Below are 25,527 nucleotides of genomic sequence, written 5' to 3'. Positions count from 1 at the left end.
ATAGTGATTGGCGCTACAGCTTGGACGTCATTCCCCGCACAATGCAGTTAAGCTTTAGCGAGCTTTTAGCGCGGGGCACCTAAGGAGTCGCATCCCGCCGCGCAAACCCCTGTGACTCAACCCTCCAAAACTTCTCAGTCTCTCCGATCAGATAACTTCTGGCGACTTATCCAAGCTCGGACTCGATCAAACCTACCTGCAGAAAGTCGGACCTCACCTCCTAATCAAATAGAAACCGAAACATCCAAAATCGAGGACAAACCAGAGGTTTTCGATCGACCCTGAGACCAGACAATGGCGACGGAGACACCAAACACCCCCGCGCCGCCGCCGGCCGCCGAGGAGAAGAAGAGTCAACAATCGCAAAAGAAGGACGACGCCAAGAAAGATGCTCCTGCCGAGGGAGGAGAGAAGAAGCTATCCGGCGCCGAACTGAAGGCCAAGGCGAAGGCGGAAAAGGCGGCGAGAAGAGCAAAGGCGAAGGAGTCGCAACCGGCACCACCAGCCGGCCAAGGAGCTCAGCAGGGCGGCGATGCGAAGGGAGGGAAATCGAAACAGAGACAAGACGGACCCCAAGGCGTCAGTGGTCCTGGTGGAAAGGGCGGTCCAGCGGGAAAGGCTGTCATCACCCCTCCCAAGGAGAACAAGCCCAAAGTCCCTGAGTGCTTCAGTCACCTGTCTATGGCTAAGAGGATACACATGACGGAAGTTGACAAGGACGTGCACCCCTCCGTTCTGGCGCTGGGCCAGCAGATGAGCGCATTCGCGATCAGTGATAGCACCACGAGACTGGAGGCGACTCTGCTGGCGTTCAAGAAGGTTGGTTTTGTTTGCTCCGAGAAGGTCAAGACTCTCTTTCTCACGTGTGGCAGGTCATCGACTCATACACAACACCTCCGGGCAACACATTCTCCCGCCACTTCACATCACACATTTTGAACCCCCAGATCGAGTATCTCTCGGCGTGCAGACCCATGTGCTTCTCCATGGGCAACGCCGTGCGCTGGCTGAAGCTCCAAGTCAGCAAGATCGACATTGACCTCCCCGACTTCGAGGCCAAGAAGCTCCTCTGCGAATCCGTTGACAACTTCATCCGCGAGCGTATCGAGCTGGCCGACTTTGTCATCGTCAAGACGGCTGCCGACAGCATCGAGAACGGCGAGGTTGTCCTGACGTACGCGCACCACCCGCTCGTCGAGCGCGCCCTCCGTCAAGCTCACGCCGACGGCAAGAAGTTCTCCGTCACTGTTGTCGACGACCCATTTGAGAGTACCGGCCGCGAGCTCGCCAAGAGCCTGCGCGCTCTTCCCGGAGGCGGTGTCGAGGTCTCATACTGCCCGGACCTGAGCGCTATGCGAGCCCACCTGCACGAGACATCGCGCGTGTTGGTCGGCGCGGAGGCCATGTTCAGTAACGGTGCCATGTACGCTCGCGCGGGAACGAGTGATATCGCTATTGCGGCTGCGGACCAGGGTATTCGAGTCGTTGCGCTGTCGGAGACCATCAATTTCACCGAGAGAGTTGCGATGGATTCCCTGACGTTCAACGAAATCGACCCTGAGCAGATGACTGCGGACAGCTTCCGTCTGCTTTTCGACACTACCCGGGATCGTCACATTTCTGTTGTGATTACTGAGTTGGGTATTACCTCGCCCGTGTCTGTGCCGGCGATTCTGAGAAAGTTGGAGGAGTTGTAAGAAAGAAAAAGGTGGTAGATTGTTAGAGGCAGCGACGTATGTCCTTTTGGTCCCCAAAGGGACACACCGGGTTTTGGGCGCTTCTAGTCCTTGGTTTCTCCCGTAAATAGATACCAATCCATGCGGACTCAGAAAGAGACGCATCATAGACATTAGCTTAGCAAATGCTCATCGCGATTTGAAAGTTTCATGTCTGGCAGTGAGACATTGGTGACTTTCACGGCGTCAATTAAGCCTCTCTCACGCAATATCTACACAGGGAACCCGCTCTCTTTAAGAGAATATCCCACACGGCGTCGTCCTAACAATTCCCAAGGACGCTCCGTAGCACAGTTCCCAGCCTTTTCCAGCTTGATACAGGGTCTGGTTGATCCTAACCCGTCTTCATACCTAAGCTTCTCGAGTGTCGTGTCGTCGCTCTCCCCGATCCTCGAGACAAGCAACTCCTTCCATTGTCTTTTTCTTCCTTTTTTTTTTTTTTTTTTTTTTTTTAAAANTTTTTTTTTTTTTTTTTTTTTTGGTTCAAAACTTCATCTTTGTCGGTAGAACTTTCGTCGTCTATTGATCAGCCTCCTTGCGCGCCGCTGCCCTCGCGCGCTTCTCGAGCAGGATCGACTTGCGCTCGTTGAGGAAAGCCGTCTGCCTGTCGTCGACGCCCTGGAGCCAGTAGCCGAAGCTGCCACCACCGGCCATGTAGATAGGGTAGACCCAGAGGGACTCCTTGTTGAAGAAGGGGCGCATCTCGATGCCCATTTGCCAGAAGCGGACGGCGAAGCCTGTGGTTCTTGCATCAGCAACACTGTCCTCAACACCCAGTTTCCGTTCGCTTGAAAAGCCCCATAGCAACTTCGCCGTCCTCAATGGCTCTCGGAAGCCGATCAGGGTGTGACGGAACGCAGGGAAAGGGCATCACGCACCGAATCCGCTCCAGAAGGCGATCCTGCCGACCATTGTCGTTTGAGTTGTGAAGGGGGTCCGGGAAGGGTTCGAGAGGTGGTCAATTGACGGAAGGGCCGGTTCCGCCGATCGTTAGATAGCTGGTATCTCGGGTTTGGTGGAGCGTCGGGTTCGATTCAATCGGCTGAGGTGATGATGGCAGCTTGGATGAGTGGTCTGTGGTCCGCGTTCCCGGCCGGGCGGGCTGCCCGCTGGGGTCGGCGGAATAATTGCAAATCGAGTTTTTCCGATTCGATCGCTGGGCCAGCGCTGCACTGGGGGTGCTTCCAGCGCTGTAGACCCCTGGAAGTATGGGGGCTTCGGCGGTTCAAGTCCACTCCCTGGATGTGAAGATTTTCTTTCGCAAGGACTGGTAAGAAAGAATTACTTCACGGAGACTTTTTATGACAACTCTTTCCATTCGATTTGAAAATATCGTATTTTTGGAAATTCTTTTGGGTCAAACCAGGCTTCTTACGCGTGGGACAGCACGATCCACAACCTCAGCACCTACAGCAAAGCTACCTAGTTGCTAAAGTTGCGCCCCATGTTCAGCATCCGATATGGTGTAGTGGCCAACATGATGCCCTCTCATGACCTTGAGAGGTTAGGCATAGCCCCGAGTTCGATTCTCGGTTTCGGAATTTCCCTTTTGCTTTTTCAACCTATCCTCCCGGGTCATTTTGTTCTTTATCTCCCACGTCGCTTATTCTCATTGAGCCTCCGCTACCTTGTAGCTATTTCTCTTCGTAACAACTAGGTGGATTTTGGCACGCTGACAACGTGCGTAGATTAAACGACGGGTATCACTGTTTTTTCCCAACCCCTGAGCACATTGCTCACATAATACGTAAACGTCTATCTATATACACACACTCCTACAATGCGCCGCCAACAGCCTGTGCGATCCACATTGCTATCCTGACGTTGAGACCGACGCGGCGTTCAGGCTTAGAGAAGTCCTCGCGAGTGACACGCTCAGCGTATTCTTGAAGCCATGTTTGCTCTTCGCCCAGGCGCTTCTTGAGGTTTTCGTCCTTGGTGAGGATCATGGCCCCTGCTTCCAAATCATGGGAATAGCTGCGCTTTGTGTAGTTGGAGCTTCCCACGACGCTAATGGACGGGTCTTTCTCCCCTGGCAACGTTATCCAGAGACCCTTAGCGTGATAAGTCCAGCCTTCAGGCTCGCCAACGGTACCTTTACGCCATTCCTTGAGAGCAATGGAGTCGTCCAGCTTGCGCTCGTGGACGGCGCGTACAAAGCGGCGAGCAAGAAGGGTGTATGCGCCAGGCAGAAGCCCAGACACGCCCGAGGAGCCGTAAAAGCCATTAGCCTGCTGGGAGGCTGTAATGACGACGTTATTTTGAGACGCTGTGGAGAGCAGCAGTTTGGTTAATGACGGTGCAGGGTTGAAGTAGCCTGCAGTAAAAGTCCAAGATGAACCTGCGTATTCAGGCAGGGCAAGTGTGGACAGGACGTGGGTGACGGCAGGAAGCTCGGTAGATGTGTCGGGCTTCATCAGCTGCGACAGTTGAGCGAGCATGTACACTTTGGTGTCTTTGCTCGCATCCTGTGCGGCGGGTTGCCTGGGAGAAATAAGGGCATGTAGAGCGGGAGTGGTTGTGCTGATGAACTGCTTCGGCTCTTCCAGGGGAGAGGGCGCCGGGTTGGACTTCGGCCAAGTCAAGGCAAATCCAGCGGGCTCCCTTGAAGGCTCGACGAGGAAACTGAAACCAGCTACTCCTTGGTAAATATTCCAGAAGTATTCGGTCACCTCTTTTGAGGAAAACAGATGATAGCGATCTTGACGGTTAGTGAAGTAATCGTTTGAAAGATTCGCCCTTAACTCTGTTAGCCATAATCTGGAACTGGGAAAGGACAACAATACCCAGAAAGAATGATTTCATCGTCGATGCCATACAGCTTCATATGCTGCAGGCCCCATCCTTCGTTGATGCGCTTGGGAATGTACTTCTTTCTCACTCCGGTCAAGTTGGGCGTGTGGTACATCCGAATCTCAACTCTGTCTGGGCCGAATTCGGTGACCAAAGGCGCAAGTAGGGAGGCACACGATGGATTCGGCTCCTCTCGAGTGCCTCGAAGAGCATCCGTAAGGATGCTCACCTTAAGCTCTGGATTGTTCCGCAGAGCTTCATGCAAAGTCGCAATCTTGAGCTTCATCAGCTGTCGTTCCAGGCATCATTGTGCACTCAGTGTATCTCACCAGCTCCTTCTCCGTCTTTCCGATATACAGGGTTGACAAGAAGATCCTGCTCTTCGCGCTGCGTATGCGCTCCTATCGCCGAATCAGTCTTCCGCTCCGAGCTCGAAATATTTCTCTGCGCCGCACACCTTCAGAGTTTCGTAGAAATCGGTCGGTGTCTTGATGATTCGGATCTGGGAGCCATTTATACTGAAGGACGGCGCGATCTTGTCAAGCTCATTCGCAAAGGGCGCAAGCATGCCTGCTGCACTACCGGAGCTCGAGGCCGCTGGAGCACCGGCGGCGGGCATCGCAAATCGTCGGCATTGCGGTCGGGACCGGGTGACGTTCGTTTGGGCGAAAGGAATCTTGAGCTTCGTGGAGCACCGCGAAACCCCGCGGACAATCATGGCGCTTTGATGGACCGAAAAACACCTATTTTCCCCTCGCCACAAGGTTGCGCATTCAGAAAGAGTTCATCTAAAGAATGCGAACTTCGAGACCCCAAAGACCAGGATCAGTGCATGAAGCTCCGTCATTGGCGGCGGGATTCACCGGCTCCAGCAAGGGAGCCTCTGTCCAATCGCCATTCAGGTTATGTAATCCCTGCTCCACAGCGGTACCTGCGTCGTTCAACCTTCCCGAACGTCGAGCCTTCAATCATCGCCGCCGACAGCACAGCTTCTCGAGGTCAATTGACCAGCCGCCGCCATGTCGACCCTCCCGAGAACGATTAGCAACCTGCGAAAGGTTGGAATCAAGGCATGCAACAACCTCCCGCCCCGATCGCGAAGCCGCCACTAACTTTCTCTCGCAGGAATACTTCCGCCAGCTCCTGGTACATCCGCCTCCGAACCCCGATCGCCAGTTGACCCCTCTGACGCTCGAGAAATTAGTACATCGGTGATACCAAGTACGGACGCTTTGTCGGCGAGGACAAGGCCGGCAACAAGTTCTACGAGAACAACGACGAACTCCCCCGTATGGGACCCCTTCGATATAGCGCAACTGGGTAAGATGAAGGCTAACGAGGAACTGGGTAGTGCGTACACGATGGGTGGACTTTAAGAAGCACGACTACGACTCGGCGCAGGTTGAGCCCGGCTGGCACGCGTGGCAAGGCTTCTTGGTCGACAAGCCCCCCACGGAGGATCCCCTCCTCCAGACCAAGACCCGCAAGTGGGAGCGCCCGGAGCCCATCCCCAACCTGACTGCCACTAGAGGAGCATTCAAGACGTTTAACACGTGAGTTTGTTTCATTTTCTTCTGGTCTTGATGTGGCGGGTTGCTGATACTATCTCCGCAGAACGAAGCCAAAGATTGCGAGCTGGGAGCCCAAGGCTGTTGAGAGGCAATGAGCGCTGAAAGTGTGGGATGAATGTATATATGCCAACATCGCTCGACGCAATTTCAGAGTTTTTCGCTTTGTGATCACAGCACTTGCTTGTAGTGTTGGTGGCCGCCGTTCGGCGGCTTGGTCAGGTACCCTCAGTGGCTCTTCAAGCACCAAATGAGTGATGATAGCAACGAGATTGGTATCATTGGGAACGCATCATTCTGATGATTAGTTTCTCGAGATTAGCTTCGCCTCCGACCGGGGCGCTCGGTACTGTTGACACCTACTGTTGATAACCGGTGTTCCTCCTTGCATCGTCGATGCTGCCTAAGGATCCTACAAGAATCAAGTTTCAAGGACAATTCAGCGGCTGTTGAAGAAATCTTCCGTCGCGAGGTTTGAATTCCTATCAGAACCCTCAATTTCATTAACAGAACTCGCTTAAGTGAGACGACTATCACTGGGTGATTGATCGAAGAGTTCAGAAGACAGGACACGAAAATATTGCGGATACATTTGCCGCCGGCGGCATTCTCAAGCCTTGGAGCATACGTCATCGATGACCGTTTTACTTCTGAGACGTAGCCGAGGGCTTCATTCATTACTTGGAGTCTCTATTTGTTGCGACCCTGAAGACACTTACAGACGCATTCCAAGACCTGCTTGCTACTGATTCTGCCAAATTTGCCTGGTCTTTTCAGAGAGGGTCATAATAACGCAAATAGTCAGGTTTAAATTATCCATCGCAGACAGTCAGAAGTCTGCGGTTGCACTCGTTTACTACCGTTCATCAAAACCTATTTCGATCAGAGTCGCCGCCGTCATCTACCTTACACGCTATGAGAAGCATCTCTTACTCTGGCTTCCTCCCATAGAGAGCGTAACTATGGGATGTTGGCCAGTGGAATCATGAGGGCAGAAGAGTACTACGGGGATCGAGGGTGGCTTACATCGGCATGTATGCATGCATGCTCTTGTCTTTCAGTCCCTTCCGGACATCGACCAGGAAGGCCTGCACTTCCTCTTTCTTCCAGTTCAGCGCCCTGGTATAGGCAGCCATGGTCCAACCTTCGATTCCTTCAAGATTGTTGTGGAGTGACCAAGTACCAATGAGTTTATGCTTCGGGTCTTTGGGCCACGAATTCATAGGCCACTTGTACTTGGTCATGACGATATCGACAAAGCCAACTTCCTTCATGATGTCGACCAAAGACGGAATGGTCTGAAACGGCCGGCCGAGAATTGCACATGCCTCTCTCATAAGCTTACCGCTTTTCACAACGGCGGAGTCAGGTCTCAGCGTGTTGTCGTCCGACTGAAGCTGGCCACCGACCTCCATAAGCTCGAAGTAGCCTCCGGGAGTGAGATTACTGAAAGATCCTGCAAACTTTTTGACATCATCATATAGTGTGGATCTGAGTGACTTACTCGAAGGAGTTTTGGATGTATTTCTCCCAATTCGAAATGCTCGATGTCATGAATCGGCCATGGATGTAGTTGAAGGGTTGGGTGTACGTCCATGGTTCTTCAACATCATCGACCTCAAATACTACGTTCGGTGGAGCTCTGCGAAAGTTTCAGGTCATGTTCATGAGCATTTCCTGCGAAATAAACCTACTCCGCTGCTGGGGGAGAAAGGTCAACGCCAAGAACCTGTGTGATGCGTTAGAGTAACAAACTCCATTGATCTAAAATGAAAACGATCCTTAATTTACCTCTGCTTTGGGGTGGGCATCTCCGAAGTCGATGGCCCACAACCCAGTCCCAGTGCCTAGGTCAAGCACACGGTTAACCTTGGAGTTCTCGTCGTTTGGCGGTGCGATACCAAGCTTCCGGTCCAGAGTGAGGAGACATAACTCATGTTGGAGGTCTTTCTCGATGAATTGTCAGCCGAATGACGAAATACATGACATCGTCATCGCATAGGAGTGCGTAAAAATCCCACCTAGTCTCTCGGTCTCCTTCTCGTCATTCGGATATTGATATTCTTTTGCCACCTGTGAGCTTCAAACACATATCAATCACAAGCTTGGCTGACCTACTTCCTTCCTTGTACCGATGGTACGTTCGACCTTTCTCAAGTTGGAAGTTCCAAATGGAGCTAGCAATACTACTAGTAGTCTGCTGGGAAGAAGCAATACCCTATGTGAAATGTCATTCAACAGCTCGAATGATCGTCAAACGCAGTGGGGCCGACTTACACTACCAAGCTCTGATGAGTCGTCATCGGCGACCTGTAGAAGTTAAGCGCTGCTGATGGAATGTGGTAGCAATTCGTTGCCTGCAGATAATACTTACCTCAACATCATCGACTACAAGTTGAGTCTCGTCGACATGACGAATATCGTTGTGTTCACCTCCTGCAGGAGTCACAATGTTGGGCGCGGACATATTGACGTAGCGAGATGCTGCTTGCTTTCTATGAGCTTGGCGTTCAATGTAGGACAGTGAAGTCGAATAAAATGCGATCAATTTGTTCTTTTATCGATCTAGCTGATGCGGACTCGTCTGCCCCTCTTCTTAGATGACTTTTATGCACGCCGGAGGCAATAATGCACTTTGCCGCAAAATGCAACGATTTATTGCAGCTTCCCAAGAAGAACACCAAGTCGGATGTGTATCTGGACCGAATTGGACCCTAACCCGACGAACTTCTCTTATGACAAGCTCAGAGTCAATTTCATTGGCTCGCTGAACGAGGCGCGCTTAGCCGAGCTCAGGGAAACGATCCGTTGCGTGTATTCGAGAAATGCTGTTGGATCTACATCCGTATTGACATTGTCCAGGGACCAACAGAGAAATCTCGGTCATACGATAGTAACCCGCTTTGCCGTGCAAGGTGACATCGCCTGTGCCGAAAGTAAAGAGCCGAAAAGATACACATGAGCAACGATTCACATGTCAGTTTGCTATACTTAATGGCACATTTTAGTTGGAAAGTTGCCAAAAGAGTCAACTTTCGCAGGCCAGCTGCCTTGTGTCCTCATCATCGCCTCCATCGCCTCATACCTTGAATCCCAACAGCTCGGCTACTCACAGTGTCTAAAAGGCTTGACAGAATGTAAAAATCAACATTTCAAAGGCCCCAAGGTAGGCTTACTCTGGGATTACGTCCGCCCAGGGTTATTAGTAGGAGGGGGGGGCACCTCTTTGAGACCCGAGACTTCAGTTTGGAAAAGTTGATTTCCCCAAACCACTCATCAGCATCACTTCTAAATTGGTAACTTGATCAAACGACACCATAACCGTTCATTCACTAAACAGCCGCACGCAGTAGCCCGAGAAGTTTCTTACCACGGCTTAGTCTTCTTGCCCGAAGGCAAGACTGCGAGCTGGGAGCTCAAGGCTGTTGAGAGGCAATGAGCCCTGAAAGTGTAAATCAGGGCCCGAAGGAACTCAGCTATTTACACCGAAATACTGGCGATGCTAACAGTCTGAGTATCAGAACTTTCATCAGAAGGAATGCGTCGAGGGCGATCTCAAACACTGGGCAGTTGGGTATATGTCGGATGGCGTGCGTTGAAGATCAAACGGAGAGATCGGGAGATAGGGCGAAGAAGGGAATAGGTGTTGTCTCTTACCGCAGCTGACTTTCTCACATGGATGAGTACAAGTCGTCTTTCCAGCCTCTCCTCTTTCGAAACCTGCCCACCTATTGCAGTACTTGCCGTCTTCACTTGTTACAACAACAAAGAGACTTGTATGGCATATCTCAAAAATTGTTCGTTTACAAATAAATGCGGAATTGGCCTAGTCCTCACCTGATGGTAATCATAGCGCATCGGCGATGTTGAGAGCTCGTGCCCATATTCATAACCTTCCTTCAGAACCCGTTTCCATCGAAGTTTCCGCCGTTGTCTTGTGTACTGCATGAGACGTCCTTCACTCCGGCTTTCTTCCATGAATGACATAACTTTAAAATGTCAGCAAGTAATTCGGCTGAAGCAGGGGCATTGCAGAAGACAGGGGGAAATACTCACATAGGCCACCATGCATGGATAGTCGTATCCTTCAGCTCCCTTCGCACGTCCACGAGGAACACCTGTACTTCCTCTTTCTTCCACCCAAGAGCCCTAGTGAAGGGCGCTATAGTCCAGCCTTCAATCCCATCTATACTGTTCTGATGTGCCCACATTCCCAGCGTCTTGTAGTGGGGGTCTTTAGGCCAGGTGTTTGACGGCCACTTCTCCTTCATGATTGAGACGTCGACAAAGCCAACTTCGCGCATTACTTCGACGAGTGCCGGTATGTCTTGGAAAGGTCGTCCGAGGATCTTGCAAGCCTCTTCCATGTACGTCACGCTCTTGATCATTGCCGCATCTGGCTTGAGGGTTCCGTCGTCACATCCGGGGAAGAGGTCAGTCTCTTGCAGCTCCAGGTATCCGCCGGGCTCGAGGTTGCTGCGTAGCTTCGTAAGCAGACACTTTCATGCAGGTCACATCTAAAGACGTACTCGAAGCAGTTCTGAATATAGGTCTTCCAGTTGGCGACACTCGACGTCATCATCCGGCTATGAATGTAGTCAAACGGCCGACTGTATGTCCAAGGCTCATCGATGTCGTCGATCTCGAAAGAAACGTTGGGAGGCGCGCTGAAGTTGTTAACGACATGCCATCAAAGACGTTCCAATGAAGGGTTGCAACATACTCTGCCTGAGGAGGAGAGAGGTCCACGCCAATAACCTGAATAATGACGCGTCGATAAGCAAGTTCTTTTTCACCGTGGGAGAGCGGCAAGTTTAACATACCTCAGCTTCAGGATGTAAGTCACCAAAATCAATAGCCCAAAGTCCAGTCCCAGTTCCAACATCGAGGACGCGTTTGACCTTTGAATCCTCGTTATTCGGCGGTGCCAGTCCCAGCTTGTCATTCAGAGACAAGAAGAACAGCTCATGCTGCAAGTCTATACAAGCTGTGAGTAAATATTACCAGGTCCATTTGGAGTGTGTTCCAAGCTGAAAAGGACGAAAGCGAGAAAATCGGGTTGGCTTTACCAAGTCGTTCTGTTTCCCTATCATCATTGGGATAGTTGTATTCTTATCTTTGTCAGAACTTCACATCAAATCCGGTCTCTGGGGGCGGAGGACTCACTTCCGTCCTTGTATTTGTGGTATGTTCGCCCATTCTCCAATCTGTAATTAAAGATGGACTCAGTAACACTCGTAGTCGAAGAAGCGATGCTCTGTAATACACTGTAAGTCCAACTGCAAAATTTCGACTATCCTCGTATGACATACTGCGCCGAGATCCGAAGCGGCGTCGTCGGTGGCCTAGAGATAAGTTTGTCAGGTCGATCATCTTGATCGTGGTTTGCATGGTGAATCCATACCTCATCAGCAACAATGGGGGTATCGCCAGCAGTTCGGTTGTCGAACTGCACATTCGGCGCAGGAGCCGATATTTCGGTGGCTGTAGGCATCACGGACGAATAAAGACTCCTTCAAAACTGCAGACTTTTCCAACGTTTTATCAAGAAGACGGAGCTCATAATAACGCGATAGAGCGAACGCTGTCTCTTTAATCTACGAACGCGGCGCAGTCCCTACCCCTCTCCTTGGCCAAAAAGACACCCATCTGTATATGCAGGCTGGCGGCGAGTGTGCAACAAGTCGCCTTCTTGGACCCCAACTTCCTGAAGAAAGCGAAGGTCCGGCGATGTGTGGACTGAATCGGGCCATGATCCGAGGAAGGTCACCTGTTGCAGAATGCTGGCGGGCGCCATTGGCTAGAAACACCATGGGTCTGCGTAACCGAGACTGGCAACGCGCTCTGCTGCATATGCTAATCTCGTTGAAACCATTGACCAGCCTTGTCAGGTCAGAGAACAACGGGTCCGAATTGAGTCCTTCCGGACCATAAGAGCCGCTATGGGCCCGGCAGACGAACGGGGCCGGGTGCCGGTTTAGGGATATCCGGTCAAGGCCGAAATGTTAAGAGCAGAGCCACGATGGCCTACCTTTTGGAAGGTTAGTTGATTCTCCAACGCACATACACTTTGCTGGTTATATGTGGCGTAAACACCTTGTCTGCACAAGAGCTCAGTAGGGTTCCAAATTCCACAATTTGCACTAAGTTGCAAAGGTGAAAACGAAAACTCTACCTCTCTGACAAAGTAGGCTACATTACTTAAAAGACTTTTCTTCTTTGGCTTTACCATCTTAAATCTTTCCTCTCACCATCCAGCTTGATAGAACCAATACTGCTCATTATCTTGATCCATTCGCTTCAACTCAATAGAAGCTCCTCAAACACACTTCAAAGTCATGGCTCAAGCTGTTTCGCCCAAGGCCCTCTATATCTCCCACGACGGACGAGTCGTTGATCTAAGTGAGATCTCAGAGGGTGCAAGCAAGATGACAGACGCTCCCGCGACCGAAGAACAGTTTGTCATGATTGGTGATTTCTTCGACAACAGCACTTCATCCACCAAGACTTCAAGCCCCACCATCCATGAAGATGAGCAAGACGACCAGCAGGAGAAGCCCACCGGAAACAGCGACAACGACAGCGATAGCGATGAGACCATCGATGCCACCACGACCCTCGCCCACAACCCATGGTCATCACCCAACCACGGCACTCGATGGGCGACCCCAAACTTTCATCCGACGGCGCCCAGCTGGGCAGCCGTCATCTCCCGAGCCGTCTACATCCTGCTGTCTCCCTCGAAGTGGCGGACCGCGTTGAACCACCTTCATCGCTTGGGTGACAATATCAGCATGTTTGACATGGAGTGGCAGCACGAGGTGCTTAGAAACAACGTTCCTGAGCCCAGCCAGGAGCAGGTGTTCCTCCGGGGCGTCTATGAGCACGCTCGCACGGTTCTCGACGCACAGGTCTCGAGCAAGCCAAGAGCGGAGGTCCTGAAGACCTTGTGGGCACAGAGGTATTCCAAGAGGTCGTTTGAGAATATCGCGGCGAAGGAACTTTTGTATAAGATGTGGAACACATGCGACGATGCTTACACAAATCGCAAGAAGCGGGATCAGAGATCATTTACTGCTCCTGTGTACCGGGTTGAACGAGTGAACCGAGACGTTCATATACAACACAACTAAAAGCTTCTTAGTCAAGTTTTGCGTCAAGAAAGTTTCACGGCCTATCTATCAAGGGGGTACACAGTAGGACAAACACAGTAACAGCACTTCATCCAGTGCTTCGTCTAGTGAAGAGATCGTAGTGTAGTCAATCAAGTATTATCCCGAGAATCTGATAGCGTGGTGGCACATTTGCCGTTGTGGAGAGTCTTGTTTTCTGCTTTCAGCGTAATCGTGCCATCATGTGGACTTTGGTTTCTCCTCAGCCAACTCAGCGAAACCCCGTTCCTGGAGTTCCAATGAGCTGATATCAGGCATGAGTGGTGTCTCTGCTCCTTCCTGTGCCGCAAACTTTGCCTCACCAGCGATCACCCCCACCTCCGCCCCAGCATCGGAGCTACCGTCACTGAAGTTCTGCCACGTGGACGGGTTGATCTTGCTAGGATTCGCCTCACCCTTGAAATGGTACCCCCTCGCTCTCGGCCTGGTGCCGGTCCCTTGCGGCAGCTCCGCCTCGTAAGTGGCCACAAACTTTTCCGATACCTCCTCAAACTTATCGGAGCCCGCCTGCAGCGCCGCCCGGATGCCGGCGAAGAAGTTTGTCAGTACCTGGTGGTTGTGGATCTGCAAAAGAGTCCAGCCGAGCATTTCCTTTGCGTTCAGGAGGTGGTGGACGAAAGCTCTGTGATGCGTCGTGCAGGCGTAGCATTGACAGCCTTCCATGAGGGGTTTGAGCGCGGTTTCGTGGTCTGGTTGCCACATGTCGATACCGAGAGGTTGGATGCCACCGTCTGTCGGGGGGAAAGTGAAGGTGAGCGCCACGCCGGCGTCGGAGATGGTGTTGAGGAATGGGACCGTCAGAATGTCAACTCCAAGAGAGACCTGGCGGAGGATAGCTTGCGGTGTTTCGGGAATGTGCAAGGACAACCGAGGGAGATGGACCAAAGGCTTGTAGTTCTCCTCGATATCAGGCAACAAGTCAATGTCATAGATGGCCAGTCCTGAGAGCGAGTCGACAATGTCGTCTGCCAAATGGCTGAGGTGTTCCCATTGGATTTGGTACGGGACGGCAAGAACCGGTGCAAAGACCGAAACACCACGCTCCTTGAGCCTCTCCTGCCTCTTGGGGCTCAGAAAGACGTCGGTCCACTCCTCAGTCCGTTCGGCCATGCGCACAAGCTTCTTAGACGGTGGCATGCTGCTCGTGTGGAATAGATCAGCGGGCCCGATGACGATGTCGGGCCTGAGTGTCTCAACGGCAGCGGAATAATCATCAGTAGTGAGGTTCCGGAAGCCGGTCGAGGTGAAGATGGAGATGGTCTTGTTCCTGTTCCCTACTGGAGTTTTGATGGCCGGGTTTCGCCTTGGAGCTAGGACAGTTGCGATACTATCTGGCAAGCAGGTGAAAGCGTGCAACGGTCTCTGGTCCCCTGAAGGTATTGACAGTGCGGAAGGTTTCTTCTTCTCGATGACTGTGTTCAGTTAGCTTCGCGGTACATTCGGGATATTGGCCATAGACTTGCAGTCTTCGAGCGCCATGTAGGTTGCTCCGAAGGATGTGTGCTTTGCGAGGTTGTCGGGGGTGATGTGAGGGACAACACCTCGTGAGCCCGTCGCAATGTAGTTGGGCGTCTCGATGGGCCTTCGTTTGGGGAGCACTAGCCTTCCCAGACGAGCTGCCGCCGCACCGTCGGCGGACTTCTTTAAAATATCGAAAATCATGTCGTCCTGTTTCCTCGCCCCGTTGCAGGTTGTAGCATCAGACATTTTGGCACATCACCAACCCCGATTTGCCAATGAGTCAACCTCGGAAGCTCAACGGCACTAGGTCTTTAAAGTCTTTGCTGCGACCTCTCGGAGCGTTTCTACCGTAACCAATGACTTTTTCAAGTGGTTCGTATCTCCGCGCCCAGATTTTGTGGACTACTCGCCAATATTCGTCGTTTCGGTAAATCGTCAGTTGTGGTGTTTCTAGTGCAATGAGTGAGAGAAAACAGACATGGCAGCCACACATGGAGTTCAAGCCACACTAGCTATCAGGGACGAGGCTTGGTCGATGTGGCTGGAGCTTCCCTAGCCAGGTGGGGCAGGTGGGCAAGAGATGGCAGCCGGGGTTTGGGGGAAAAGCTCGGGCGGATCCGAGTGAGGAGCTGCTGCAGGGGCAAAGCAACTCGGGCCATGACAGACTCAACCAATCATGACACTTGACTTTTGTTACTTCGATTCACTCACGGCAGGGGGTTTCTTAGACTTTACGGGGATTTTGAACTGGGTCTAGTTCCCCTGCTGCTTTATCCATCTTTGATGTCATAAGAGGTGCTCAGATTGACGGCTCGGCCGGCTTGCACAATCCGGGGCCTTTTGAACGCCTTGACCAACAGGACGATCCTAGGAGAACAGTGTATCTGAACGCAATTCTTGGCAAAGCCCTAAGATTTAGATGCCTTTGTTCTTGATTACTATATCTTCAAAATGAATCAAACGAAAGGCAATTGGAGTTTTATCTCAACCCCAAAAACTTCGTTGTAAATGTCCATACGTGTATAACTCTCCCTCTGGGTAACAGCTCAAATGGGCTCATCCCTAGGCTCGATGAGTACCTCGTTGACAGCAACATGCTCTGGTTGGCAGACCGCATAGACAATTGACGACGCAACATCCTCGGCATTCAAGACCTTGGCGCCCGAAGGCTCGCCAAACTTCTTAAGGGCCTCGGCGTCCGTAGACATGCTAAGCAGATCCGTAGCCACATTTCCGGGCTGGATCGAAGTCACCCGCAGACCTGTGCCTGCGGTCTCCAGACGCAGACTCTGCAGGGTGGCTTCGACAAAGAACTTGCTAGCAGAATAGACACCGAGACCCGGGAACACCTTGCGGCCAGCGTCTGACGAAATGGCGACAATATGGCCCTTTCCGCGACCGAGCATGCCGGGCACAGTAGATGACAGGCAGTGCAAGAGACCCTTGCAGTTGACGTCGACCGTACGCTCCCACTCTTCGGTGTGGTTGTTGGCCATCATGGTGAAGTACATGACACCGGCGCAGCTGACGAGAATGTCAACCGGTCCAAGCTTCTCGGTCGCGGTCTGCATGAGCGACTCGACGTCTTCCCTCTTCGTGACGTCTGTCTTGTGAATGAGAACCTTGCCTCCAGTACCGGCGAGCTTGGCCTTGACACCTTCCAAGGCCTCGGTGCGCCTTGCCGCGAGAGCGACGTGGGCGCCCTCCTTGGCGAGACCAGCTGCGACGGCTGCTCCGATGCCAGATGAAGCACCAGTGACTACGGCAACCTTGCCAGCAAGGCGGCCCAAGTTAACTCTGGATGCCGCGCCGTTGACGTCGGCCCGACGCGGCGGTCTTGAAAGCCATCCTCTAGCGTAGAAGTGACGAGTGTAAGTCTCAAGCAGATGGCTATCGATCTTGGGACGATCCAGCTTGTACTTTGCCAGGACAGGCGCAGTGGCATCGTCCTTGAGGACAGTGACGGCCTGCAGGGTCTCGGCAGTGGGCATACCACCGCGAAGAATGTCAACGGTGAAAGGCACGTCACCAGCAGCTTTGGTGCCGAATCCTCTCTTCTTGGTCCAGAGCTCGACCCAGTCGTCCCATGGAATCTTAGTCGTTGTGTATCCAAGCTCCCGCAGGCTGTCGAAGATGTAACTAGCCGAAATTGGGGCGGGATCGCCAAGGTGATAGACCAATTGGTTAGGGTCGGTATGATTAGCGAGTGTTGTAATAGCAGCGCTCACATAGTCGACAGGGGTCATCTCTGCGAACCAATTGTCGATGCCTGGTGCGGTCTTGAGCTGTAGAGACTCGACAATCAAGGCATTTAGCAAGTCCCAGGCGTTGGTAGAGCCGGTCTTACTATGACCACTGATTGTGCCTGGGCGGTAGACTTTACAAGGCATGCCGCGGCGAGCAGCCTCGTAGACCAGCTTTTCGGCTACCCATTTCGTCTGTCCATAACCATCGATAAGCTTCTCGGGGACATCGTCAATGTCGACCATGGCGTCTTCGGACCATCCGGCCACAGACGGTGTCAAGACACCGTTTGTGGAGATGTGGTGCAGGGTGGCACCGCTCTTGGATGCGATACGCAAGATTTCCCTGGTGCCTCCAACGTTGGGGCTTCTCAAAGCAGCGTAGGGGTAAACCAAGTTGACAGTTGCAGCAGCGTGAATGATGACCTCAATTCGGGAGACGAGCTCGTCATAGACGTCGGGTGCCAGACCGAGATGCTCTCGAGACAGATTGCCGGGCAGAATCTCCATTCTGTCAAGCATAGAGTCGTCCCAGATACCCAGATCGATGAGGTTCTTGCGGACTCTGGCCATACCTGCAGGCGCAGACTCCTCTGTCGGATCCGTGAAACGGACCAGGCAGATGATGTGCGCGGCGGTAGTCTCGATGAGTTGCTTGAGAAGGAAGGCTCCCAGATAGCCGGTAGCGCCGGTAAGGAGCACCGTATCGGCATCATTCAGTTTGCGCATAGGGGTGCCGTTGGATTTGATGTCCTTGGGGAGCTCACAGTCAGCCCGGAGAACGGCGGGAAGATCAGACTGAACTGCGGCAGTGTGACCATCGCGAGCATCACGAATTGCCTTCAGGTGACCCTCCAGAGTCGGGTTACCCGCAAGAGGAGCCAATGGAACGGGGAATCCGAATTCCTTGGTAAATCGATTTGCGAGGTCCGCCAGCACAAGAGAGTGACCACCGATATCAAAGAAGTTGTGCTCTTCCGTGATGGCAGTTGTGGGCATGTTGAGGGAAGCAGCCCAAAGCTTCTTGACGGTCTCCATCTTGACCTTGGTATTTTGCTCCTTCTCTCCGTTGACGGCAACCTTGGGGGTTGGGGGTGGAGGCAAAGCCTTGAGGTCGACCTTGCCAGAGACTCCGTGGGTAGGAAGCTGCTCCAACTCAACCCAGAAAGTGGGGATCATGTACAGAGCCAAGTGCTCTGAGAGGATGCGCCTCGCGCCTGGGCTGTATCCAGACTCGTCGATAACGACATCTGCGCGGCCTCTCTTGTCTTCATTATCCCGCACCACGTAAGCTACCAACTGCCTCTCGAGGCCATCACCGTGAGAGGAGACAGCGCAATCGCGCACAGCCAGGTGCTTCACGACGGCATTTTCAACGGCACCGGGCTGAACGGTATAGCCACGCGTCTTGATCATGCCGCCGGCTCTGCCAGTGATCTCCAACAACCCATTAGGAAGAATGCAGGCGAGATCGCCCGTCCGGTACATGCGGGCACCCTCCTTCTTGTCGAAGGGATCTGTGTGGAATGCCTTGGCTGTCGTCTCGGGCAGGTTCAGGTACCCACGTGCAAGGAGATCTCCACCAACGTAAAGCTCGCCGCTTACGTTGTTGCCAACGCGGTTACCATCCTCATCCATGATGTAGATGTGCTCCGGATCCATAGGCGGCCCCACGGGGCAGACACGGGCCTCAAAGTCAATGAACGTGCTAATGTCTCCGGCCGCAACCTCGTGGGTCTCGCTGGCGCTGTAAACATTGAGCAGTCTGGTATTGGGAAGAGCCTTCATTGCTCGACGGCACAAGTCGGTGGTGACAACTTCACCATTGAGCCAGAGAGATCGCAACTCGGTCAGGCGGCTGCCCAAGTGCGGGTGACGAGACAGAACAGTAGCCAATAGAGTAGGTGTCATAAGAGTGTCTGTAATGCGTCGGGACTCGAGTAGGCTCACAAGAGCTGTCGGGTCATAACTAGCACAGTCTGGAATGGCGAAGACCGTCGCGCCACGCAGAAGGGGCCGAAGCATCTCCCAGACAAAGAAAACATTGCAGGCCACCCTGTCGCCAGGCTGGAGGTCGCTGAGGCCAAATCTGAGGTCGTATGAGCGCACAGCAGCTCTGTGAGGGTTGGCGATGCCCTTAGGCTGGCCAGTTGTACCGCTCGAGTAGGACACAAATGCCAAACGCTCGAGATCATCGCTGGCGGGCAACGGAGGGAGTTCTGACTCCTTGTGTCCGTTGACGGCTGGCTGGCTAGGCTCGTCATAGGCGATGATGGGCACATCAGCCTTGATGTGGTCGACATGTTGTTTTTGAGTGATGACAACTGTCGGCTTCGCATCTTCAATCACATCGCGCAGCAACCCGGAAGGGTATGCCAGCTCGAGCACCAAAAAGGCCCCGCCTGCACGGAGAGCAGCCAGAGAAGCCACAACGTAGTCGGCACTCCGGTTCATGAGAATGCCGACGAGGTGGTCCCGGCCGACTCCATATTGGCGGCGCAGACGGTCAGCGAGAGTTTGCGTTTCTTGATCCAACTCGGCGTAGGTGAGAGTGCGAGTCTCATCCTCGAGAGCCACAGCATCTGGGGTGGCTTTGGCCTGCTGCTCAAAGAGGGCAGCGAGGTCCTTGTTGATGTCGAGAATAGGCATTATTACTGTTGGCAGGATATGTAGGGTATAAGGTAGGCCAAATGCAAGAAGATAAGGTAAGGTATGAGGAAACGGTGGTCACTCCCGGGATACACGATAAGAAAAGTAAGGAGGTAAATCAACGGACAGTGTGCCCAGGAATGGTGTAGCAAGGTTGCAAGTAGTGTAGAGGCAAAGATTTAGATTAAGCTCTAGGACTTTTATGAAGTGCCGGAAAGCTGCAGCGTTCAGAGGCTGGGAAGGAAATTGGTCACGAGACCAGGTTGCCAGAGCTTTTTTTCCAACTTGGAGTTACCTTGAGGGAAGGCGAGAATACCTGAATACAGAGGAAGATCCCGGGCAAAAAGCAAGTCAACAGAAAGGAAGGACATGGTGGAAGGTACCTAACTGCCTGGGTTGCTTGGCCTTCGCAAGTCCCCTACCCGCTAAGAAGTCCCTCAACAAGTCAGGGACCAACCAGCGAAGCACATGCAAATGCGATAGTCGTCACGAAGCGTTCATTCATCAGTATGGGGAGGCGAGAGCGGCCCATAACACCCACCTCCAGTGGGGGAGCGGCCAATCAGAAGCTAAGTGACAGAGTTGACCGGCTGGGTTAACTGGGTCAAGCTGGATGGAAGGCGAAAGAACCCGGGGTGTCGGCGTCGTTACCGTGTCCCGGCCGACTCCAACGCAGAGAGCAGCGCGGGAAGGCGGTTGTCGCAGTTGTTCGGTGCCCTAACGCCGCCAGACGGCTGAGCAGGCGTCTGGACTACTCCGAACCTTACCCTAAGCAACTAGGCGACGTAGGATGCCTCAATTGGCCGGTCCAGGCCTGGTTATGCGGTAAAAGGGCGTAAGGGGGGGCACTTGGGATGAAAGGCGGGCGAGGCTTCAACACATGCAAAAAAGTTGCAGACGATGTCGGTGACGAAAAAAGTTAACTCGCGTGGGGTCCATTGTTGTCTCTTGAGCATGGGTAATTTAAGCTGAGTTGCAATTGTCAAATTAAAGACAGAGTCAAGCACGAAATCGACCCTTCATGCGAAATGACTCGCTGGTTGTTGAGGAGCCCCGGTTGCGTGCTACCTCTGTGGCTTTGTCGCGGGCGAGTGTCGGACCGGTATGTGGCTGCATAATGACATAATCAGAGCAGAGTGTGGCTCGTGACCGATGTGGCTGAGCTTAGCTCCGAGATCCGTCCATCGGCTATCGGTATGCCGGGCAGAGGATACGTACCGAGCCAGCGCCACCCCTAAAGCAGCACACGGAAAAAGATACGTAGTGGGCGCGTTATCGCCAGAACCACTCTATCGCCACGCGAGACGCATGGACCAGTCGATGGCCCACCTGCCAAGTGAGACAGGGAACAGCTGGGAAGAAGTGCTTCGGCAGCGCGGGATCGACTGCTTCAGGACCAGGACCTGGATCACCTGGCCGGGTGCTGTGTGCTGCGTTTCCTCACCTTAGCCACAGCTGTGCCATCCGTCGTTCAACCGTCCTTTCGTCTGATGTTTTTCTGAAGCCAAAGCGTTCGACGTCGTTCGCTCGATGGAGGCCAGCGAAACAATCGTTTCACGCCCGAGAGAACTCGTCATTTTTCTGCATCGCTTTGCATCGCATTGATACTACCGCACTCTCACCACTTGGCACGCTGGTATGCCTCCCCCCCGCTCCGATCTGACCGCAATGGGTGTAAATGCCGAGCCTTTTCCCTCGCTGACTGATCGTCATGGCGTAGCCGTCCTCGGATTTCCACGCTCTTAGCCCTTCGCCCCCCCGTCCGGTCCGGACCTGTTACGACTACATATCATCTCACTACCCCCACGTTCCCGACCCGCCAACACAATGGTCGACGGAAACCATTCAGAGAACGAGCCGCTCTTGAGTAACATGGAGCGACAACAGGCCGACGAGCCTGCGAACCGGACGAACCCGACCGACCATCCCGATGCGCCCCTCGAAGACAATCCACGCCGCGAGCTTGAAGTCGACGAGGACTCTGGACCATCGACTCCTAGGTTCATGCAGGATGAGGGAGAATGGAAGCGCTGGAAGTGGGTGCCATACCCGGTCCGCCGAATCGTGAAGGCCACCGCGAAGTGGTCCAAGGGCCCACAGAATCCCAGGGACTACAAGATCAAGCCCATTCTCCCCCAGGTTCAAGAGTTTCCTCTCGTTCTGGTTGAGAAGTTCTTGAAGACGTTCAAGCATCGTCTCGGCATTGTGTTTCTCTATGTTGCCATCTGGATCATCACATTCGCTCTGGTCAAGAGGAGTGAGACATTTGCGACCGAGATTGAGGGCTGGGGAGCACCCCAGCAGATTGGATGCGGCGCGACTTACTGGGGGCGAGGGAACAAGTGCGGCCTCAATGGCGCCGATTGTCGTCCCTTCAATGGCAGCGGATTTCCCTTCAGGTGTTCGGCCAACTGCAAAGGCTATATGGTCCTGAACCCGAGAGCGGTCGGTGACCAGGAAATCGTGTACCAGTCCTTCGTCATCGGCGGACCGGCCAACGATACTAGCCAGCCCGTCTACCGCGGCGATTCGTTCCTATGCGGTGCTGCTATCCATGCTGGCGTGGTCAGCAACGAGAATGGAGGCTGTGGAGTGGTCCGCCTCGTTGGAAAGCAACAAGACTACATCAGCACTGAACGAAACGACATTGAGAGCATCAGTTTCGACTCGTACTTCCCGCTGTCATTCACTTTCGAGCCGAATGTGCAATGCAAGGCCCGCGACTTGCGGTGGAACCTATTGGCTGTTTCGGTCGTTTTCACTACCATCCTTTCCATCTTTACGGCTTCACCAGCGCTGTTCTTCTTCTCGGTCTTCACCGGCATCTTCTGGCACGTTGGACTGGCCTCAGACCCGCCGAATCACTACTCCGTGGCTGACCTGGTCTCCAACATCGTTGGGAAGTTCCTTCCAGCAATGTTCTGCGCCTGGGTCATGTACGACAAGATGGGTATTAGGCGCACTCTTTTCGGTCTGACAGCTCAAATTGAGAAAACCATTCTTTGGCTGGGCGGATGCTGGGTCGGCGCTCTCACCAACTACACGTTCACATGGATTCCGATCCAAAGGTTGAACGCCCACGACTTGCAACAGCAACCTGGCGCCAAAGCCGCATTGGCCATCATCATCATTGTTCTTGTCGTCATCATCGTCAAACAGGTGTGGTATTTTAGACAAGAAGGCCGGCTCATCAAGTACCTAAAGCTATACTTGCTCTTCCTTGGTGGAATCATCGTATGTCTCGTCCTCCCGGACTTGAGTCTGCGCATCCATCATTACATTCTTGCCTTGCTTTTACTGCCCGGCACAAGCATGCAGACTCGCCCTTCGCTCCTTTATCAAGGCCTTTTGGTGGGTCTTTTTATCAACGGTATCGCTCGCTGGGGATTCGACGCCGTCCTCCAAACACCCGCCGCCCTGCAAGGAGACGCGCAGCATGGATCAGCACTTCCCAACATTCTCCCGCCCGTTATCGACCTTGCACAAAGCACGTGGAGCATCAATTTCACGTGGACCGTTCCCTCGGGGGCTCTGTACGACGGAATCAGCGTCCTCGTCAACGATGTTGAGCGTTTCCGCACTTACTTTGACGACACGCCTGTTCAGAACAGCTTCCAATGGACTCGCGACAGCAACCTTGGAATGAACGAATACTTCCGCTTTGGGTACATGGAAGGCAGTGAGAGTTATGATTTTACTAAAGCCGGCATCTGGAACGCCGAGGGCAAATGGATAGACATGAAGGAGGGACCTTCCATGGTGCGGAGTCGAAGCTTAGTAGAAGAGGAAGAGAGGATGCCGCGGTGGTAATTATATAACGTGAGAAGCACACTTATACTAGATGTATAGTCAACAAGATCATCCGAATTGGATCATGAAATCAGTCTCCGGAACCGATACTGAAGCATCACATGTCCTCGGCAACCACGAGCGAGAATTTGGTTGGAATTACTATGGTATCTTTGAATAGCAAGGAGATCAACGCGGCTTCAGATGTTGCTGGATCTAGGCGCCAGGGGTGCGGCGGCAAAGGGGTCGGCCACGCTCGAGGGTGTTGGGGTCACACGTCAAGCGGCTGTCCTCGATGCAGGTCAATTGTGCGCCGCCTGGTTTTGTAAGTGTCAGCATGTTCCTACTTCCCTCTCTGTTTGGCTTGCTAGAAAGGAGTGCAAACTCACAGTTGTTGATGCTGTCAGGCACGCAGCGGCCGGTCTGGCCGTTGACGTTGCAGACGTCCTGCTTCAGGCTCGTGTTGGCGACGCAGCAGGCGCCATTCGGGACGGGGCGGTTGTCGTTGGCGCCCTGGCGCTCCATGAGGAGGGTGTCGCGGCGGACGGCGGCCATGGCGGGGTCCTCGACGGCGAGGGCGGCGACACTGTGAGCGGCGGCGAAGGCCATCACGATGGTCTGGAGGGAGAACTTCATGTTGATTCAAGGTATGGAGAATTTGGGTATATGCGTGGTGGTGGGTGTCGGAAAGACTGTGGCCGGATTTGTCGAGCCCGAGAGCAAAAGAAGGATGTGTATGAGTAAAGAGTGTCCGACCGGCGGCAGAGAAGCAGAAGAGACTGAACAGTGGAGATGGGAAGCCTGATAAGACGACCTATACAGAGAGGAGGGAATGGTAAGGTTATATATAAGCGTCTGGAGTAGTCCGATCCATCTGCGCTCGATTAATCCCGGCTTTCACGATGTGTCTCGATTACTATTGCTTTACTCCTGGACCACACTGGTGCAACCAGAGGCGAAGTGACCGAACCCATCGGACCCCAATACTACACGATCCCCATGATCAACCGGAGGGATGAGGGAGTTTCGGGCGGGCAGACTTGCTGCACTCCCCCAGCTGAAAGAAAAGCTGAGGTAAAGGAGGCGGCGGTGACATGGGACGGCCGTCGACGACCTGAATCACAGCCGTCTGAGGTTCACCTCGTCACCAGCAAAAAAAAGTCTAAGCCCTGTCATTGTCCAAAGGCGAAAGCCAAAAGGGGACGTGGATGAGACGAACATGGGTAAGGGGAGGCTCTGTCTTGGGACATGCAAGAGGGCCTTTTGGGTTTAGATTGGTGCTTCCAGGAGTTGTGATGCGACGATGTTGGTGGGGAATTCGTCTGGAGAGGTGAAACCGCGGACAGGGGTATCGCTTCCTCAAGACCCTCACATTTTCGGAGCGGAACCGAAGGCTGTGTGAGTTGGGCTAGGCTTCTTTTGGATTTCAGCGACGAACTTGAGAAAAACACGGGGAGGCAGTCAAGAAAAGAGCTCATGAGATCGGTTCTCTGACATGGTTGGTGGGCTTTGTTCTTGAGAGAAGGGTACGGTGTCCGAAGGATGGTCAGCTTGAGGTCTCGGCAGAGTCGGCATCCCGCAACAGTGACAGCTTGGAAGCGGATTTTTTCTTAGCATGAAGGCTGAAGCGATTTGAATCAGAGAGGCACTTGTTTCCCAAAACTTTTGGAATATTCTGGACCTTCTCCCCGGAAAGATCTGCCGAGGGTTTCTGCTGTCAGCATGCGACGTAGCCGGGAAACGGCTTCGGTTCTGGTGATCACCACGGCTCGGTGAAGATCACGGATGAGATGATCTCCGTCTGATCTTGCCTTGGTAGCTGAGTGGTTTCTCGGGGAGCTCTACCGTCGTCGTTGTTGTTTCTTTGGTCATTTCTGTTATTGATGAAAGAGGTGTTGGCATCTTGGCACCTAGATGATTCAAGTCTCATCCTTGACTAGGCTTTCACTGGTGATCTCAAGACGAACGAGAGTAAAGTTGAGCTTGGAAGTGGACTTGATGTCAACAAATCTTCGGCGTATCTCACCAGTTGCTCAGACGACGCACATCGTCAACTGGGAGGCTTTTTACGTCTTGGAACGCAATCTTCGCTTCCGGGCTGACACAGAGTGTACGA

General features: G+C 53.1%; 9 protein-coding genes and 1 pseudogene across 10 annotated transcripts; 4 read left to right on the top strand and 6 right to left on the bottom strand.

Moving 5' to 3' along the window:
• Positions 1 to 294: 294 nt before the first annotated feature.
• Positions 295 to 1,697, top strand: GCG54_00000879 (putative translation initiation factor eIF-2B subunit delta; the record flags this gene model as incomplete). The annotated part of the gene is made up of 2 exons (XM_045401010.1): positions 295 to 819; positions 873 to 1,697. 2 exons carry the CDS (start codon positions 295 to 297, stop codon positions 1,695 to 1,697), a joined length of 1,350 nt encoding a protein of 449 aa, XP_045263683.1.
• Positions 1,698 to 2,255: 558 nt separating this feature from the next.
• GCG54_00000878 (uncharacterized protein) lies at positions 2,256 to 2,648 on the bottom strand (the record flags this gene model as incomplete). The annotated part of the gene is made up of 2 exons (XM_045401009.1): positions 2,256 to 2,563; positions 2,615 to 2,648. 2 exons carry the CDS (start codon positions 2,646 to 2,648, stop codon positions 2,256 to 2,258), a joined length of 342 nt encoding a protein of 113 aa, XP_045263682.1.
• An 863-nt stretch (positions 2,649 to 3,511) lies between these two features.
• Positions 3,512 to 5,247, bottom strand: GCG54_00000877 (CDP-diacylglycerol--glycerol-3-phosphate 3-phosphatidyltransferase; the record flags this gene model as incomplete). The annotated part of the gene is made up of 4 exons (XM_045401008.1): positions 3,512 to 4,475; positions 4,523 to 4,818; positions 4,859 to 4,930; positions 4,987 to 5,247. 4 exons carry the CDS (start codon positions 5,245 to 5,247, stop codon positions 3,512 to 3,514), a joined length of 1,593 nt encoding a protein of 530 aa, XP_045263681.1.
• Positions 5,248 to 5,548: 301 nt separating this feature from the next.
• On the top strand, positions 5,549 to 6,195 carry GCG54_00000876 (NADH dehydrogenase [ubiquinone] 1 alpha subcomplex subunit N7BM; the record flags this gene model as incomplete). Its single annotated transcript, XM_045401007.1, has 5 exons — positions 5,549 to 5,587; positions 5,655 to 5,675; positions 5,734 to 5,818; positions 5,881 to 6,082; positions 6,144 to 6,195. 5 exons carry the CDS (start codon positions 5,549 to 5,551, stop codon positions 6,193 to 6,195), a joined length of 399 nt encoding a protein of 132 aa, XP_045263680.1.
• Positions 6,196 to 7,119: 924 nt separating this feature from the next.
• GCG54_00000875 lies at positions 7,120 to 11,591 on the bottom strand (annotated as a pseudogene). Its single transcript has 13 exons — positions 11,502 to 11,591; positions 11,410 to 11,442; positions 11,264 to 11,354; positions 10,921 to 11,075; positions 10,821 to 10,855; positions 10,627 to 10,764; positions 10,154 to 10,573; positions 8,375 to 8,407; positions 8,216 to 8,315; positions 7,889 to 8,043; positions 7,792 to 7,826; positions 7,602 to 7,739; positions 7,120 to 7,543 (listed from the first exon to the last, which is right to left on the bottom strand). Coding segments are annotated over exons 1-13 (1,847 nt in total).
• An 844-nt stretch (positions 11,592 to 12,435) lies between these two features.
• GCG54_00000874 (uncharacterized protein) lies at positions 12,436 to 13,230 on the top strand (the record flags this gene model as incomplete). Its single annotated transcript, XM_045401006.1, has 1 exon — positions 12,436 to 13,230. One exon carries the CDS (start codon positions 12,436 to 12,438, stop codon positions 13,228 to 13,230), a length of 795 nt encoding a protein of 264 aa, XP_045263679.1.
• Positions 13,231 to 13,449: 219 nt separating this feature from the next.
• GCG54_00000873 (Queuine tRNA-ribosyltransferase accessory subunit 2) lies at positions 13,450 to 14,976 on the bottom strand (the record flags this gene model as incomplete). Its single annotated transcript, XM_045401005.1, has 2 exons — positions 13,450 to 14,631; positions 14,707 to 14,976. The coding sequence occupies 2 exons, from the start codon at positions 14,974 to 14,976 to the stop codon at positions 13,450 to 13,452; spliced, it is 1,452 nt and encodes a 483-aa protein (XP_045263678.1).
• An 800-nt stretch (positions 14,977 to 15,776) lies between these two features.
• Positions 15,777 to 19,622, bottom strand: GCG54_00000872 (Gramicidin S synthase 2; the record flags this gene model as incomplete). Its single annotated transcript, XM_045401004.1, has 1 exon — positions 15,777 to 19,622. The coding sequence occupies one exon, from the start codon at positions 19,620 to 19,622 to the stop codon at positions 15,777 to 15,779; it is 3,846 nt and encodes a 1,281-aa protein (XP_045263677.1).
• Positions 19,623 to 21,449: 1,827 nt separating this feature from the next.
• On the top strand, positions 21,450 to 23,432 carry GCG54_00000871 (uncharacterized protein; the record flags this gene model as incomplete). Its single annotated transcript, XM_045401003.1, has 1 exon — positions 21,450 to 23,432. The coding sequence occupies one exon, from the start codon at positions 21,450 to 21,452 to the stop codon at positions 23,430 to 23,432; it is 1,983 nt and encodes a 660-aa protein (XP_045263676.1).
• Positions 23,433 to 23,627: 195 nt separating this feature from the next.
• On the bottom strand, positions 23,628 to 24,047 carry GCG54_00000870 (uncharacterized protein; the record flags this gene model as incomplete). Its single annotated transcript, XM_045401002.1, has 2 exons — positions 23,628 to 23,728; positions 23,801 to 24,047. The coding sequence occupies 2 exons, from the start codon at positions 24,045 to 24,047 to the stop codon at positions 23,628 to 23,630; spliced, it is 348 nt and encodes a 115-aa protein (XP_045263675.1).
• Positions 24,048 to 25,527: the final 1,480 nt, after the last annotated feature.

Source organism: Colletotrichum gloeosporioides (genome assembly GCF_011800055.1).
Source record: "Colletotrichum gloeosporioides strain Lc1 chromosome Unknown consensus_50, whole genome shotgun sequence".
NCBI classification, from domain to species: Eukaryota; Fungi; Ascomycota; class Sordariomycetes; order Glomerellales; family Glomerellaceae; genus Colletotrichum; species Colletotrichum gloeosporioides.
Note: the sequence above shows the minus strand (reverse complement) of the source record. Positions and strands in the feature narration are given on the sequence as shown.